The sequence below is a fragment of the Temnothorax curvispinosus genome, unplaced genomic scaffold (assembly GCF_003070985.1).
Source record: "Temnothorax curvispinosus isolate PA1 unplaced genomic scaffold, ASM307098v1 QBEX01013138.1, whole genome shotgun sequence".
Classification (NCBI taxonomy): Eukaryota; Metazoa; Arthropoda; class Insecta; order Hymenoptera; family Formicidae; genus Temnothorax; species Temnothorax curvispinosus.
Window position 1 is genome coordinate 454,976 of NW_020222918.1, and position 15,662 is coordinate 470,637.

The 15,662-nt window shown below is 44.6% G+C and overlaps 1 protein-coding gene across 4 annotated transcripts; it reads left to right on the plus strand.

The window, feature by feature from the left end:
* The first annotated feature begins 2,108 nt into the window (after positions 1-2,108).
* On the plus strand, positions 2,109-14,482 carry LOC112463319 (protein Star-like). 4 transcript variants are annotated; one of them, XM_025029657.1, is made up of 7 exons: positions 7,096-7,187; positions 7,241-7,644; positions 9,815-10,006; positions 10,512-10,725; positions 11,795-11,959; positions 12,055-12,243; positions 12,579-14,482. In XM_025029657.1, the coding sequence occupies exons 2-7, from the start codon at positions 7,640-7,642 to the stop codon at positions 12,762-12,764; spliced, it is 951 nt and encodes a 316-aa protein (XP_024885425.1). In that variant the 5' UTR covers positions 7,096-7,187; positions 7,241-7,639; the 3' UTR covers positions 12,765-14,482. The 4 variants fall into 4 exon arrangements, with proteins under 4 accessions (XP_024885426.1, XP_024885424.1, XP_024885425.1 ...); XM_025029658.1 differs by lacking the exons at positions 7,096-7,187; positions 7,241-7,644 and adding an exon at positions 2,109-2,394; XM_025029656.1 differs by lacking the exon at positions 7,241-7,644 and having other exon boundaries at positions 5,850-7,187.
* The last annotated feature ends 1,180 nt before the right edge of the window (positions 14,483-15,662 follow it).

Consider the following 15,662-nt stretch of genomic DNA (forward strand, 5'->3'; position numbering starts at 1 on the left):
TTTATTCGTTTGACATAATATAATCTCATTTCAAGAAATGTTAAAAAATATTATTAAATAAAGAATATTCTTTTCTTCTGTGTAATTTTTCAAACCTTCCACACGTATAAAAGGTTTCCGTGGCCGAGAGACGTTTGCACTTAACAGGCGCAAATGTAAACGTACATTACTCATGACCTTTATAAATATAATAGACGTGTCGTTATATTTTCATGTATAATCGCAAGATGAAATCGAGATCTGGAAGTCGCCGAAGCTACATTTAGGTTTTCCTTGACAGATACACAGCGCGTGCATCACGGACGCGGCTGAAAACTTCACCTCTGGATTTCTCCCGGGTCTAAAATTTTTATTCACTCCGCATTGATCAAGAAATCGCGCACGCCACCGGCCGACCGCCTTTGTCCACTTTAGCAACACGACATTTCCGCGATACAAAGGGCGCGACTTACGGGGGGGATCAATAACACGCCGGCCGGCTGGCTGGCCGAGCCGCGCGAGATGTCCGGCTTTCGAGTTAACGGGGCTTTTTATGCCGTTTCACGCTAATTTTAGCGCCGCCGTCCGAAACAAGCCGGCGTGTGCAGTCGTATACTTTCTTTCGATAAGGCGAATCCGTCGGCGCGCGGCGTTTCGCTTTCCGAAACGCGCGGAATCGCGTTACCGTTTCGTCGACAATATTCGGAAATTGAATATTTTATCAAACGCGAAACTCGTATCTCTCTTATCTACGAAACTCGTAGCTCTTCGCGCGAGTTTGCCGCGCGCGTATTTTGAGTTTCAAAGTTTATTCTGCGAAAGATTCCCGGGAACGGCGTCGGTACTTGTTTCAAGATACGGTTTCGCGAAGCACGAAAACTCGAATGATACCAGCGGCAAGAGCTGGAAATTAAATCATAACATAAAATTATTATGTGTAAACGGGGAAGCGCGCTGTTAGAGCTTCCAGAGAATTGTCCGTTTTAAACTACGGGACGATGGAACGCGCGCGTCTCTGCATGCGGTACCGGGTGCATTAGCGGAAAATGAATTATTTCGTATTCCACTCTGTATATCTATTCTATTCCATTCGTGTTCCGCTCTGCCTGATGCAATTTCCGATCACGTGATCTTTTCATTTCAATATATGTAATGTAAAAAGGAATAAATGAAAAAAGAATACAGATTTGTAATATACATATTCCCTTTATAAAATCTCTCTTGAAAAAGTAATGCAAAATGAAAGTCATAACACCATACACTTATTTCTTTGTAATGTTATGATTCTCTTACGTTTGTCATAAGCATAACAGCATGACTTTGACATTTGCGATGCAAGATTTCGAGAGAACTGATGGAAAAGTTTAATTAAAATCGGAGAGAGAGATACGTGCTCGCAATATTTCTCTTCCACCTCCATTCGTTCTCCGTGAACAAACATTCCCGATTAAAAACCGTGTCATTTTGCGGATAAAAAAAAGTAGCCTCGGCGAAACTCGCGGGCGATTCCGTGAGGCCCCTACTCGAGTTCCCCATAAACGCCGCGACTACGCTCAGCCCTGGAACCGATCGGTGCCGCTCACCTGGGCGGGATGAGAGTCACTGGCTACTACCTGGCTAGGAGAGCGGAGAGTGTCCTCGTGAAAGCGAGAGAGAGAGAAAGACAGACGCGGCCTCGTCGGCTTGAAGGGGATAGCCGAGGACGGAGGTAGGCGGTGTTTTAAAGAAGGACACCCGATATAGGAGGCATTGTACTCGGCGAACGAACCGAGAGCGTCAGGCGCTTGGGTCCCAGGTGCTGGAGGGCAGTCCGGCAGTCGAGGCGGTCTACTCGCCACGAGCCCAGGGCACAGCGGTAGTAGTAGTAACGTTGCCTGCGCTTCCTCTTCGGCGGTCGGCCGAAGATTCAGGTGCCGTCCCCGCGAACGGCGGTGAACGGATCGCATCCGAGTGCGAGCCGCGTATAACAACGTGAACTCGTCTCTCTATCCGCTTCGGGTAACCGCGGTGGTCTCCACGCGAGAAGAAGAGAGAAAGAGAGCTTCGCGTGGGAGGCGAGAGGAGAAGGCCAGCGGGAGACGGGCGAGGGAAAAGAGAGAGAGAGAGAGAGAGAGAGAGAGAGAGAGAGAGAGAGAGAAAGAGAGAAAGAACTTCCTCCCGGTGGGTACTCTCGCGTGTCATCATCCGCGCAGTGTCATAAACACCGTGGCAGTGCGCGACTCCGTCGTCAGTGGGTCGAGTCATCGCGGAGCGCGGATCCGCTCCGTTCCGTTCCGTTCCACGGGGACACCGCGGGGAACGGCAGGCGAGTCCGCGCCAGCAGGACAAGCGCCGCCGAGAGGGAAACCTGTTTGCGTGGACGATGCTCCTCCGATCCTGACTGACGCGGAGAGGATTCGGCCGCCGCGGGTTCAGGTACGCGGAAAGAGCCGCCCGCGTGGATGCTCCTCGCGTTCGGGCACGTTCCGAGACAGACAACAAAAGAGAGGAAAACGTGTCTGCGCAAAGCGTCGCGAAATATGCGTGCGATAATGAAAGGACACGGGGAGGTCCGTCGCCTCCGGTGTTCCGACGGCAGCGGCGGAGGTATAAAAGGAAACGGAGCCGACGACGTCTCTCTCTCGTCGCGGTTGGTCAAAGTTAAAGATTTCCCAGCGCGCGCTCTTTTTCCCTCGAGCTGATGGATATCCCGTGTTCCGTGCAGCGGTAGGACGATGTGAAACGGACTCGCGCCTGTGTTAGTGCGCGTGCGGTGTGCGTCATGTGCGTGTGCTGGTTCACGCGACTCCGCGTATATAAGAGTTAGTGAGGCGTGATCTCCGTACCCTACGCGGTTCAGAAATCCTATTTCTAGCACTGCCCCCCGGGACAGAACGGCTCGTTTTCGATATAAGGGGAAATTTTGATCAAGGAGAGAGGCGAAGTCAATTCGAATCATCGCGTTTGGCGCTCCCCCCACCCCCTAAAGAGAGACGTACATTTTCGATAAATATACGAGGTAATAAAGATGAATCACACCACGCGTCGTTAGCAATTTGGCGAGATAAGTTACATGGTCGTATAATTTCGGGAAGAGTCGAGACGAGATGAGAAACGTAACATGTCGCGTTGAAGTCTGTTGTAAACATCGCTCTGTATTCTGTAGCGCTATTAGCAATTCTGTACTATATATATAGAGCGGAGCTGTCGCACTTTCTCTTACGATTCGCAGATAGAGTAGAAATTAAAAGACTTGGCGATTATTTTAAATATTTTTAAGTATCATTATCTTGTCGAAGCGAGAAGTGATTGGAAATTGAATTGTTTTGATGGAAAAACCTTAAACCTACGCAAATAAATCATAACAAAACAAATTAATGTATAATATGTAACATAAACAGATGCCAAAGTTTCATTTGGCATTTTAATTAATTTATTAATTCATAGGATAAATTTCAAAGCAAACTTTTTACATAAAAAATTCATTTAATTTCAAAGCAAACTTTATACATAAAAAATGTACATTGACTTACTATAAATTGCTTAATATAAAGCACATTAAACGTTTCACGGAAAGAACTGTTTTGTTGAAGTTTTTAAAAATTTAACTACATATATATAGATCTGAAAATAATTTTGTTAGACCGAAATAATTAGGATACCTACTATAATAAGGATGAAATATGTAGGACACTCAAGATGATAATGATAATACTGCAAATAGTTTTTGTCATTCGAGCAACTATCTACATAATTATTTTGTATTTAGCTAAAGTATTTAGGTACTTCAGCAAAGCTGTTCTTTCCGCGTTTTTGTCGAAAACGTAACTTTCTATAAATATTAAAAAATGTCGATCAATATTATATATATTAAGTGAAAAAAATATGTAGAATTTACTTAATATGTATAAAATAATATATTATTAATATATATAAACAGTTCAATTAATATAAAATCAATATATATATATAACAAGTGAAAAAGATATTCTTGTTTTATCTCCGCTCGTCTAAGGATCTCTGCTTATCTTCAGAAAACTTGGCGAAAATTATCTTCGCCACGTTCCGAATACACATCAGTACAGTTACATCAAACAACTGTATTAAATGAGAGTGATGAAGATAGCGTGCTGGAAGCTAAATAAACCTATCAGTTTGTTAGCTTGATATTTTATCTACCGGCAAATCTGTCGGTTACGCCTGTAGCGAATTCGGTTGAATGCACTATATAGGTACGCACACACCGATGAGCTCTACAAAAGCCGCGTTGCGCACAAATTTACCTAAGTACTCGACTAGGTAGTATTTAGGTGAACGTGGCCTACAAGCGTTTTGATCGCCGGAGCGCGCGGTCCGGCAGAGAAATTCTGCCAAACGACACTGACTTACACCGGTGTCACCGGTCGTTGTACTACCACCATTGCGTCAGTCGGGACCACTGGACCACTTGTGTTCCATCACGCGTACGATTTTCAGTCAATTTTTGCGCACCAGCGCGCGCTATTGCCTCGAATCGAGTCCGTCACGCGAGAGGAGTGGAGGCGAGCTCGCGTTCGCCCAATTTTTTTCCGACCCAACAACGCGAGATCAATAACCATCATTTCCGAATATCTCGATTCCGAAGTAATGGAAACTCGGATCGAAAATTCTAATGCCGACCCATACGTCAGGGTGGTAAGGAAAAGATCTCCGTTTTTCGTAATACAGGACGCTTGAAAAAAATGTTACACTTACATGGAAGCAACTTTTTTTAGACAAACGGAACTGATAACACAAGATATAGTAACGAACGTATTTTGTCTTCCAAAGAGTCTCCACTTGTTCCTTATCATTATCAGTACGTTGTTAGAATTTTTTCCAAGTCGTTTCCAGAGCCCTAAAGCATAATTTTTTGGATTGTTACAATCACATTTGCAATTTTCTATCGGAGATCTTGCACATTTGCCCGTTCTAGACTGGAGGATGAGCCGACTCTTGGCTCATCCGAGTGAGTGGTGTAGACGGGTAAAAATCTATAGTTTATGTATAGTTTATGTCACGTACACTATAGAAGGCGGATGAGCCGAGAGTCGGCTCATCCTCCAGTCTAGAACGGGCAATTGCAATGATGGTAAACAAGTGAAGACTCTTTGAAAACAAAATACATTTGTCTTTATGATAGTGTGATCTTTAAGTTAGGAATGGAAGGAGGAGGTCCAGAATTGCCAAGCAAATTTAACGCGGACTTAATGAGCGGACCTATTTTTAATGTTAACGATTCGGTGACAAAAATTATACTATTTCTTTGTCGTTAGAATAAACTTCGCCTATAGAGATATTACATTCATTATAATAATACGCTCGTCAATAAGAAATTCGTTAGGTTCAAATCTAACACAATATCTCGTGTTATCAGTTCTGTTTCTAAAAAAAAGTTATACTTCCATACAAGTGTTAACATTTCTTTTTGAAGCACCTGTACTCGGGGGCAGCGAAGTTCCTCAAACTTAATTGAAGTTTCCTCAACTTCTCGCTGCCCGAGTATTACGAAGAACTGGGATCCTTCGTCCGTAACGTCGTAGGGCCTCTCCTCTTTGATCGGCCCTTTCGCCGCGCCACGCTCGCCGTCTGTCACGCAGCAGCAGGGCCCGCTGACATTGGAACAGCGGTCCCGGACGAAGAGAAACGCGAGGAATGGAGTTCTCTGGCGCGAGTGCGACGAGGACGGTCGACGACAGATGCGGCGACGGCGGCACGATTAAGCCCGCCGTCGCCGCCGCCGCCACCACCACCACCACCACCGTCGCCGCCGACGTCGCCTGGTCGCCTCGCCGCTGCAATGCGACATTCGACCATAATATAACGACACACGCTTTCTCGGATCGACGGCCGCCACAAGCGTGCGGAGAACGCTCTCGTCTGTCGCGTCGCGTCGCGCCGCGCCGCGGCCCCGACGGTGTCTCCCGTCTGTCTCTTTGTTCCCGCCCGTCTCCTCGCGTACACGGTCGTTGGTCGTTGTCGTCTCTCGCTCGAATCGATACATACATATGCGTACACACGTATACATGTGTATGTAATTCGATGTCGGTCGGCGAAGAAGTCGGCGACCGAGGAGATAGACGTACGGAGCGAATCGCGCCGCCAGTGAGCGAGCCGATGCGATCCCGTCGCCGTCTCCGCCGACTCCGTCGTCGGCTCCCCTCTATCCGTCGGGAATTCGCCGGGCGAGTCCCCGCGACAGTGGTCCCGAGTGCATTCCGGGAGGAGAAACCCCCCTTCGGAGGCGAAAGAAATTCGTCGGTCTCGGCGGCGAGGAATTCTTCCGTTGTTCGCGGGACGGGATCGGCTTTGGATCGAATCGATTGATTCCGGCGCAGAGCGACGTGGTATTGCGGAGTCTTCCAGTGGCGACCGACTTCCGTTCGTCCAGTCGAGAAGGAGAAGCGATCGAGTCGCCGGATATATTTCGTGGAATGCCGATCGCGCGGGGAATCCCGCTCGTGCCCGAGAAACACATGGGAGATCTTCGAGGCGGCATCGCTGTAATAAATACACGGGCGAGAGCAAGGGAGAGAAACCCGGAGAAGGGACCGCAGTGAATAACTACTTCAAGGGCTCGGGTTCTATAAAAATCCAGCTGTTACGAGAAGCACGAGGAGAATCCTCCGAGGGGCCGGCAAGCAATAAAAAAAAAACCCAAGAAGAGAAAAAAGCTCGGGAAAGAAGAGCGAAGGGATCGAGAAGGGATTGTTGCAGAGAATGTTCCTTGAAACTTGGGAAGGTCCTGCGTCCAAGGAGACTTGAGAACCAATCGGGCAAAATTATCTCCAAGATTCTTGAAGACTAATTCTCTCTTTTTTTTTTCTTCAAACACAAGTGGAGCAATTAAAGGACACTTATCTTGAGGACCTGATGATCGTCTAATCGGATTTGAAATATCGCTACAAATCACTGAACCTAATGCATCGAACTTACAAGATCTCCCTGGAAATTGGTCTGCGTTTCGAAGATTCGCAAGTCACTCGGTTCACTTCGGAGGGAGACGCTTGCTCGAATGCGTCTTGGAAATTCCGCAGCTGTACCGAGACTCGAGAACGGGAGGAGAGATCTGCACCGGCTATTCAATTCGTTACATTGTATTACATAACAAACCCGCAACAAATGGCCCCCCGCGGAAACAAAGGAGGCGCGGGGAAACGAGCTTCGGCTTCGATTGATCATTCTCCCGCCGACTCTCGCCAGTCTCGCCGGTAAAGACAGATATATATATATATATATATATATATATATCTTCCCGTTGCAGCGTCCCTCGGGGGAGGGGAAACGAATAAACGATCTGACACCGACGAGACACCGAGAGACAACACGACGACGACGAGACGACAACACACGCTGCGAAGGTCGAGCCCACGTGACACGCGCGACGTTTAGCCGGTGCGGCGTTACCAAATATTGTGGCCGCGCGCGATACGTGACGTGACGTTCGCGAGACGTCAGAGACGTTGATATACGTGAGACGCGTGTCGGGGTGCGTTATCGTTGCAAGTTTGCGGTTTCTCCGATCTCCCCGAATCAAACTCGCGGGGGATGACGAGCGCGCGCACGTGAACCGAAAGAGTGATAGTGGTCGGGGAATATACCTGAATGATCCCCAAGTTTCGGTCTTACGGATAAGAAAGGATACGAGCGAAAACCGACGAAAATGAAGTGAGTAGATGCGAATTACATTCCCGAGAAAATTATAAAGTCCGCGGACTTCATTTTGCGGATTCTGTAACGAGTTTCCGATTTTATCTCGTGCAAGCTTTTTTGGAAACTTAAATGTGCGTGAGAAATCAGGAATATGATAAAAGTTCAGTTGAAGCAAAGTTCGCTCGAGATTGTGAGCACGTGGAGTAAGCGTTAGCTATCTTCGAATGACTTGTTTGTTTTTAATCGGAAACTGTTGACGTTTCGATGATCTTCGACGAGAGGCAACTGACTTAACTGATAATTAAAATTAAATTGATAATTAATCGGAGAGTAAGTTTTACGCTATACGGAACATCGATCGCGAAGACCCACTTGGATATAAGCAAATTTAATGAAGCCGAGCACTACCTGCCTTGTTTTGTCTTCGCTAAAAGTTTTGCAGTGAATTAGCGGCGAACCTCGCGATGCACGAAGTGACGCCAAGTTCGTGCCGGCGAACCTTGCTTTGACGCAGTGTGAGACAAATAACGGAGTCAGACATTGTTCCGCGTGGCGCAACACACAGGCTTATCTAACGCGTGTATACGCCGAGAAAGGATATTTCTGTAAATTCTGATGAGAGGAGATAATTCCATCAATTTCTACTTTTATTGCTTGAATTAAAAACGTTTTTCCATTTCACAGGATTAACTCTCGAAATAATTTATTTCATTTAAACTGGAGCATCTCAATTTTGCAAAACAAATAATAATCAATTTTTCAGTAACTTAGCGAATAAACAATATAAAAATATCGTTGCGCCGTGTTTGCCCGTTTATATATATATTTTTCTATCGAACTTGGACGCGGCATAAAATAAACGCAAAAATACAATACAAATTTAATAAAAAAATATGACGAATAAAAACGAAATCGTCGGGAAAGAGAGGTGAATTTCTAAATTCGGCGGGACACAGCTTCCGTGGCGACGCGTGATAGATAACAAACGAATTATAATCCGATTCATGAGGGTCTTCCTTTGTCTCGAATCCTTAGGCGTGCATTCACTTGAACGTGACTGAAAAAAATGCCGGTTAGAAAGTGCAGGGTGACTCATGCGTGTACCTGCATACATTGCTGCACGTGTTTACAGGGTGTCTCAGAAGACCCATCTATTTGATTGCACAACCTTCTCCAAAGAAGGTTTAGAAACTATCTTTTGCAATATATTTTAAGATACGCTAAAATAAGTATATAACATATATTTCAAACTATTTAATTTCGGTATGACATAAATCTCCAACTGTCAGTTCCTGTTTCATCGATTTTTTTTTTATCAAACTTCCTATCCTACATGTTAATTGCAAAGCAAGAGATGTTATTGGCTATTGATTAACTTATCGATTATTATCCATCCAACAATATCCGTTAACTCTAGGTATATTAAGCTATCTAAGCCAAATTATCAGAACATAAAAAATTTTATATGGAATTAATTTGCTAATTATTTGCTATTTTTTGCTTTTAAAGGTAATTTTTTGCTCCAGTTATTAAAAAGTTACGAAGGGCTGAATAGCTTAAGATTAAGCTATCCAGCCATTGTAAAAAAAAAACATACATAAATCAAAGCAAAAAGTTAATATCAAAATTATTTGCTATATTTTTTGCTGTTTTTTTGCTTGCAAAAATAATTTTTTTGCTCGCATTATTAAAAATTTGCAAAGGGCTGGATAGCTTAATTTTAACTTTTTAATAGCTGGAGCAAAAAATTACTTTTAAAAGCAAAGAATTGCAAATTAGCAAATTAACTCCATATAAAATTTTTTGTGTTCTGATAATTTGGCTTACAAGTTGGCTTGTTAGATAGCTTAATATATCTGTTAACTCTAGACATGGCACTCTAATTTTCTTCTACTTTCTTAATCCTTTGTCAATCCTTCCACATTTCTTTGGATTAGCTGGACTGAGAAGTTAGAAGAATTGGCAAAATTTCACAACTGTCCATTGGAATGCTATTGAAAGACGGAAGTCCCTGTTTATCTGCCGCTGCCAAAAATCTCGGTATTAAAAACGCCCTCGGAGAATAGGGTAGCGAATTCGTGAAACGTGTCAAAAAGCGTTTTGAGTCTGCAGCTCATCACGAGTGTCTTTTTTTTTCCATGATTTGCATGCAGCGCGTGTTTACACGTTCGTTGTGTTTCCGCAGAATGGCTCCCGCAGGGACACCTTCGTCAAACGGAGGTCTGCCACCGCCCGTAGGGCCCACCTTAACCGGCACGTCGTTTGCCAATTACAAAAGGACCTGGTGGAGGAGAGTGGCCCCCTGCCTCGCCTTTCTTGCCGCTTTTTCCACCGCTATGGTTCTGCTCCTTGTTTGGAGCGAAGCCGCGGCTTTGAGGTAAACTGCCGATTAATTTTCGTGAGATTAAATCAAATGGTTTTTAGATAAGGGAAAAATTTAAACTTTTTAATTATTTTGATATTAGAAATCTTTTTTTACTTTTTTAATTTTCAATCAAACTTGTTCCCATTTTTAATGTCACGACAAGATCACGATTCTTGGTGATTATATCAGACGACGACGGATATTTTAAGCTTTTGTGAAATGTTTGATACCACGCGCAATCTCATTACCGAAGAGTTTTTCGCTTTTAATTATTTCAAATCCCACGTGCATCTCGTACGTGAAATCCCATCGTTCTGCGCCGCAAAGAGAGCCAGGCGACTCGCGATTTATACTGTACAAGCGATCGGATTTCGGCGAGCTCGTGTGAAAATTTATACTCCTTGCGCTTCTCTTTTTTTTTTTTACTTCCCTTGCGAGACGATTACACGACCGAGCTCCACAGATTATGCGAGACTGAACACCACTGCTGTAGCTTAAAGGAGACGTTCCGTTACAGGAGACAGGCGTTCGACGCGAACATGACCAGAGACTACGTGCTCGACAGCGTCTCGATGGACAATCCGCAATTGGTCGCGTACATACGGCAGGTGCATCTGAAAACGACGACTCATCAGGACCCGTTGAACGCCAACCAGACGTCGGAGGAGAAGTACGTGGCCACGTTGTCGCAGGGCAAGCGCGAGGGTGTCTACGCGGAATACATCAGTAGGGTGAGAAATCTTTCCTGATTAATGTCCCACGGTGTCACCGTCACCGCACCCTGAGAACTGTCATTTTTCCAATGTGACGACGTAATATCTCTTTGTTGGTTGAAACTCGCGGTTTACGAACGGTGAAAGATGGTTCGTGTATCACGCGGGATGTTCTATAATCCTTAATCAATCAGACAGAATCCTCGATCAATTATCGGATGAGCTTTCATTAATTAAAAAGACGGAGCATCGACAATTTTCGAAGTATAAGCGGCTGAAAAAGAGAAGCGGATGAGGTTTCCGCGAAGCAAGTAATTTCCCGTAATTGAATAACCGCGTTTTGCAGTTCACTTTGGTTCAAGTGTCTTTTAGGAGTTCAGTTTTCCGCTTTAATTACCGAAATATTTATAATTGAGAATTAAAAAGTTACAGCAAGTAGTCCTCCGTGAAATTTTCTTCAGGAAAAGTATGAACTCTCTTAGTGTTTAAATTTAAATTGGCAATTTTGGAATATTTTACGAAGGCATTGCGAGAGAGATTAAAATTTTCTCGATAATATTGTACATACACATTGATGTTACGTTTTTATGAATTTTTGAGAGCGCAACGAGCGATGCATAATCAGCATAATATGAAAGTTCACGAGCGTGAAAGGCTCTCAAAAGGCTCGGAGCTGAATCCCTTTGAGTGAAAATTCACGCCGTCTTGCATGCGCCCTCCCTCTTTGCATCTTATCAAGTCTTGGAATTAAAATTAGCGCCAAGTATATACCGGTGCCTCAACGGTCTTGAAAGTCTGTTTTAGATACCGCACGGCTGCGCTAACAATTCTTTATCGCCCGCGCGATAGTGCACCGTAACATTAGCGAAACACGCGAAAGTAGCGGATCTCCGTCGGACACGCAATCGGTTAAAAATAGGCGCACGAGATAGATGAGCCTCGGGTATCTTTCCGGTTCTCTTTTCAATTCATTTTAATTATTAATCAGAAGCGAGAATTAGGCCGGCGCGCCAATTTACCGTCCTATCGGGATTTTGCCCGTAAAAATCCGTCACCAATCGCCCGTCGGGTGTCATCGCTCTTTCAGATAGGCGCGATTTCCAGCACCGCTTGGCTGGAGTCCAATCTGAGCTGGCGAGGTGTTCTGATACTCACCGAGCCCAAGAGCTTCTTCGAGGCGCAGCGAAGCACGAGACAACCGCGATCGAGGGTCCTCCACGCCTGTCTCAGCACGGACACGGATACCAAAGAGGTGAGAAACGCGGGAGATTGTCGCGGGGGGGAGAGCAGTGATGATTCAAACGCGACAAGAGTACGCGTTTCATGCGCGCGAACGGTTTATTGCAGATAAAATACCACCAGGAATCGGAGGTCCAGGTCACCAAGCTGGGCGACGGTCCTAACAGCCTCGTGTCGGACGACGGTTTTCCTACCACTAGACTCAAGTGCTTTCCTCTCTACAGCGTACTGTTGGCGTACAACGCCACAACTTTGGATTACCTAAGTCTGGACAGTCCCGACGCTCCCGACGGCCAGGTAAATAATATAAATTCAATGATTTGGCGATCCTTGAAATAAATAAATTTTTATATTTGCTTGTTTGTTTAGAAAAGTATGTAAAAGTATACGTATTAATTTTATATTTACCTATATTTTCATTGTTTTCTTTATTTAAAAAGAACGAATATGGATTTACGATGACTCGCGATTTTTAAATTCATTAGAAGAATCAGAAATATTATACCGCGTGACAATTCCTCGAGAAGCATATAAACTTTAGAATGTGATTGATCAGAGTTATAAAAATAAAGTCGGTAACAAGCGTTTCAAGGGCTTGTCGTAAGGGCGCGATTGAAAATTATATATCGCAGGTACTCGACACCATCCCATGGGACGTCATAAGAATATCGATACTGTCGATACGGTGGAGTCCCCATCACAGCGAGGCGGAAACAAAGAGCTTCATCGACAAGATGACCAGCCGGAGGTACAAGCTCGTACACACGACCGACACCGGAAAGTCGATTTTCCTGTACGATACTCTCCTTAAGATTTGATCATTGACTCAGGTTACACAGACTGGTCTGCGCCCGTATCGCAGGATGTGTAAAATAATTTAAGCGACTCGAGATGAGCCCAGCCCACCGCGCCTTTTGATCTGTTCTTAATATTTTATTTCGCCGTTTAGAAATATTTCTTTCAGTCGGAAGCGCGATCTTCTGTTCGACCACACACACGTAAGGGACGACTCGTCGCGGTATCAGGGACACCGGAAGTAATCGATCGCGAAATTCGTTTTCTCCGCCGAATTCCCGAGTTGTTATTAGCCAAGGGACACGGGGTCTTGGACACCCCCCCAAGGGTAAAGCTCGTCGCTCCCGATTTGTTGAACAATGTTTACCCACGATAACAAGTTTACTGATATAACAATCGCCGATCGAATCTCGAGGGACTGGCGAGTTCAAGAATTCCGTCGGAATTGCTACGACCCTATTTTGAGCGTTTGAAGTTGGGAGCTATACAAAACTGTAAGTAAGCCGAAGATTCAGGATTTTCGATCTCCAGAATCCTCAAAAATCCCAAGTTCCGAATCAAAGTTAAAAATATGGGATTAAATTTCGAAGAAATATCCACAAGCTTCGAGTCGAGCGATTTCAACTTACGAATTTAATATCAAAAGTGTCCTGGTTTCTCGCACAAGATCTAAAAACACACCCTCGGGTTCATGTGGTTTCCTTAGAGATATTCTTACATCTAGAGGACCAAAATTGTAATTATAAATCCGCGGACTCGAATTCCACTGGACTCGAGAAATCGAAGATTCACATTACTCCCCGGCAGTCTCGGATCGTATGCGAACAATTAACATAGATGCAAAAATTTCTCTTATTGACGCGGGCAAAATATAGTGATGTTCTAAACGCACGTATATTTTGCACGTCGTATGTGGCGGAAACACACGTGCGAGTCCTTAAATCGACTTCGGATATACGTGACTCTCGTATCTGTGTCTTATCGCGAGACACACGTGCCACGATTTCTCTCACCTTCTTGTTTTCAGTTGTAGTTTTCGCGTATCGACGATTACCGACGAACCAGACGGAGCGTTCTTTTAATTTTTCTAATCGTGCGAACGACGCTGTAATAAAGATGTCGCGGAAACGCAGGATCGTCCGTCGGACCTCCTGCGACGTCTCGTTACCCTCGCCACGACTTCGACTTCAAAATCATGCGACACGTAATACTCTATTTATTTCGTATACGCGAATAATTAACGAATAATTAACAGTGATTATTGCGAATAGTTATTTAAGTATTTACACAATAAAAACAAAAGAAATATTCAGATTAGAAAGTAGTCGAGATACAAACACGATACACCGTCACAATTTGTGTTCAATTCTCGTTTGACTCCACACTGCAAACTGATTTTCACCCCGAAATCTGTTCGCACAGCAAGAATCGTTGGATACAGACTGCCTAATCGTTGTTCTTTTGTCTGGCGCGTTTATAATCTCATTTCTCCATTTTTATACCAATGGAAAAATAATGCGATGTTAATTTAATTTAGAAAATGTCAGATTGTAAAATTGGCGACTCTCGCGCGATGAATATTTAAAGTTCATTTCCGCCTCCTGCCGCTTACGTTTGCTCAGGCGAAACGTAACGTAAAATTACGTTAGAAGATGGGGGGAAAATAAGGGCTGGAACCGTAAAGCGGAAAGCGAGAGAAATTAATTCCTCCGTACCTGAGCTAAATAAACGTCTCGTTTAATCTTGTCTCCGTAATGACTTCCCCCCCCTCGCGAGGATACGCGGGCCCATCCGCGTGGAAAGAAAACGCGATGCAGGAATCGCGTCGGATATTTAAAGCTCCTGAAGTTTCGCGGATCTGGAGATTATTATAGAGGAGGTATAGAGGAGGGATTTTCGCCGAGAGCGGAGAGGGCTCCGAGACTCAGAGGATTGACACGAGGATCCGATAATTCGGAGATTCGAAGGACTGATTGCTTTAACGGTCCGAGAAAATCCACTCGAAAAGTCCGACCCCCGATAAATCCCGCGCTCGGAGAGCGAGCTGAGATTTCCAAGCGTCCGCGTCGTCACCAAAAAGAAAAAAAAAGAAGCGAGAAGAGACCTCATCTCTCGTACGATTTTACGGTAGCGCGTTTTTTTTTTTAATTTAGGGTATAAACTACTAACGGTAATTGAGCGTTTTTACGCAGGACGCGCCGATTTTAATTTGTAAGGGACACTGAACGCGTGTCCGGACATCGCCGCCCGCACACGCGTCGATGCGCGTTGTCACGTGTGATAAGCGAGCGAGCTCTAGAATCCGAGGTATTCTCCAAGATTCCACATTCACGCCGCGCGTTCGTAATTAGACGGAGCGACCGTCCGAATCTCTCATCGTGTATATTTACAATTAATTGAACACTATTCTTCTCGCGTGTCACCCACGTCGATCGAGTGAATCAAATTGCGACGGACGGGGGAGCGATGATCCGCGATCAGTTTGGTCCACGCGGTCGATCGGATTTCGAAACGGCACACCCGCTATTTAGTGCTATATACACGTGCGACGTAGAATGGGGACGTAAATACCTTAAAGCACACAGGCCTTATTAGCGCGTAAGGTGATATATTTTAAAAAACGTTCTACGTACGGTAGTGATAAGTAAACAACCGAACCGCGCAAGTGGTTCTCGCGTTTAAATTAAGTTATATCTTCGCTCGCGGTGTGCGGTGATCTGTACGTCAGTTAGACTCTCCTTTACGTCTTACGTTAATTGTAAATTATAAACCGTTGCCATTCATCTCTAGAACCCTAGGGATGAGAAATTTCAAATTAAATTATTTTTTTTCTACCGATGATCTATCTTTGAGTGAAAGTATTCTTCGGAGAGAAAATTATTTTGCTTTCTGAACGTTAAATTTTTCAGCCCTTAAAATTC

What these genes read in the sequence shown, in the direction of transcription:
- LOC112463319 (XM_025029656.1), top strand. Translation starts at nt 6,898, where the DNA reads ATGCATCGAACTTACAAGATCTCCCTGGAAATTGGTCTGCGTTTCGAA. An exon ending in GACTCTCGCCAGTCTCGCCG is followed by an intron (nt 7,188 to 9,814) that starts GTAAAGACAGAT and finishes GTGTTTCCGCAG; the next exon opens with AATGGCTCCCGCAGGGACAC. An exon ending in ACGCGGAATACATCAGTAGG is followed by an intron (nt 10,726 to 11,794) that starts GTGAGAAATCTT and finishes TCGCTCTTTCAG; the next exon opens with ATAGGCGCGATTTCCAGCAC.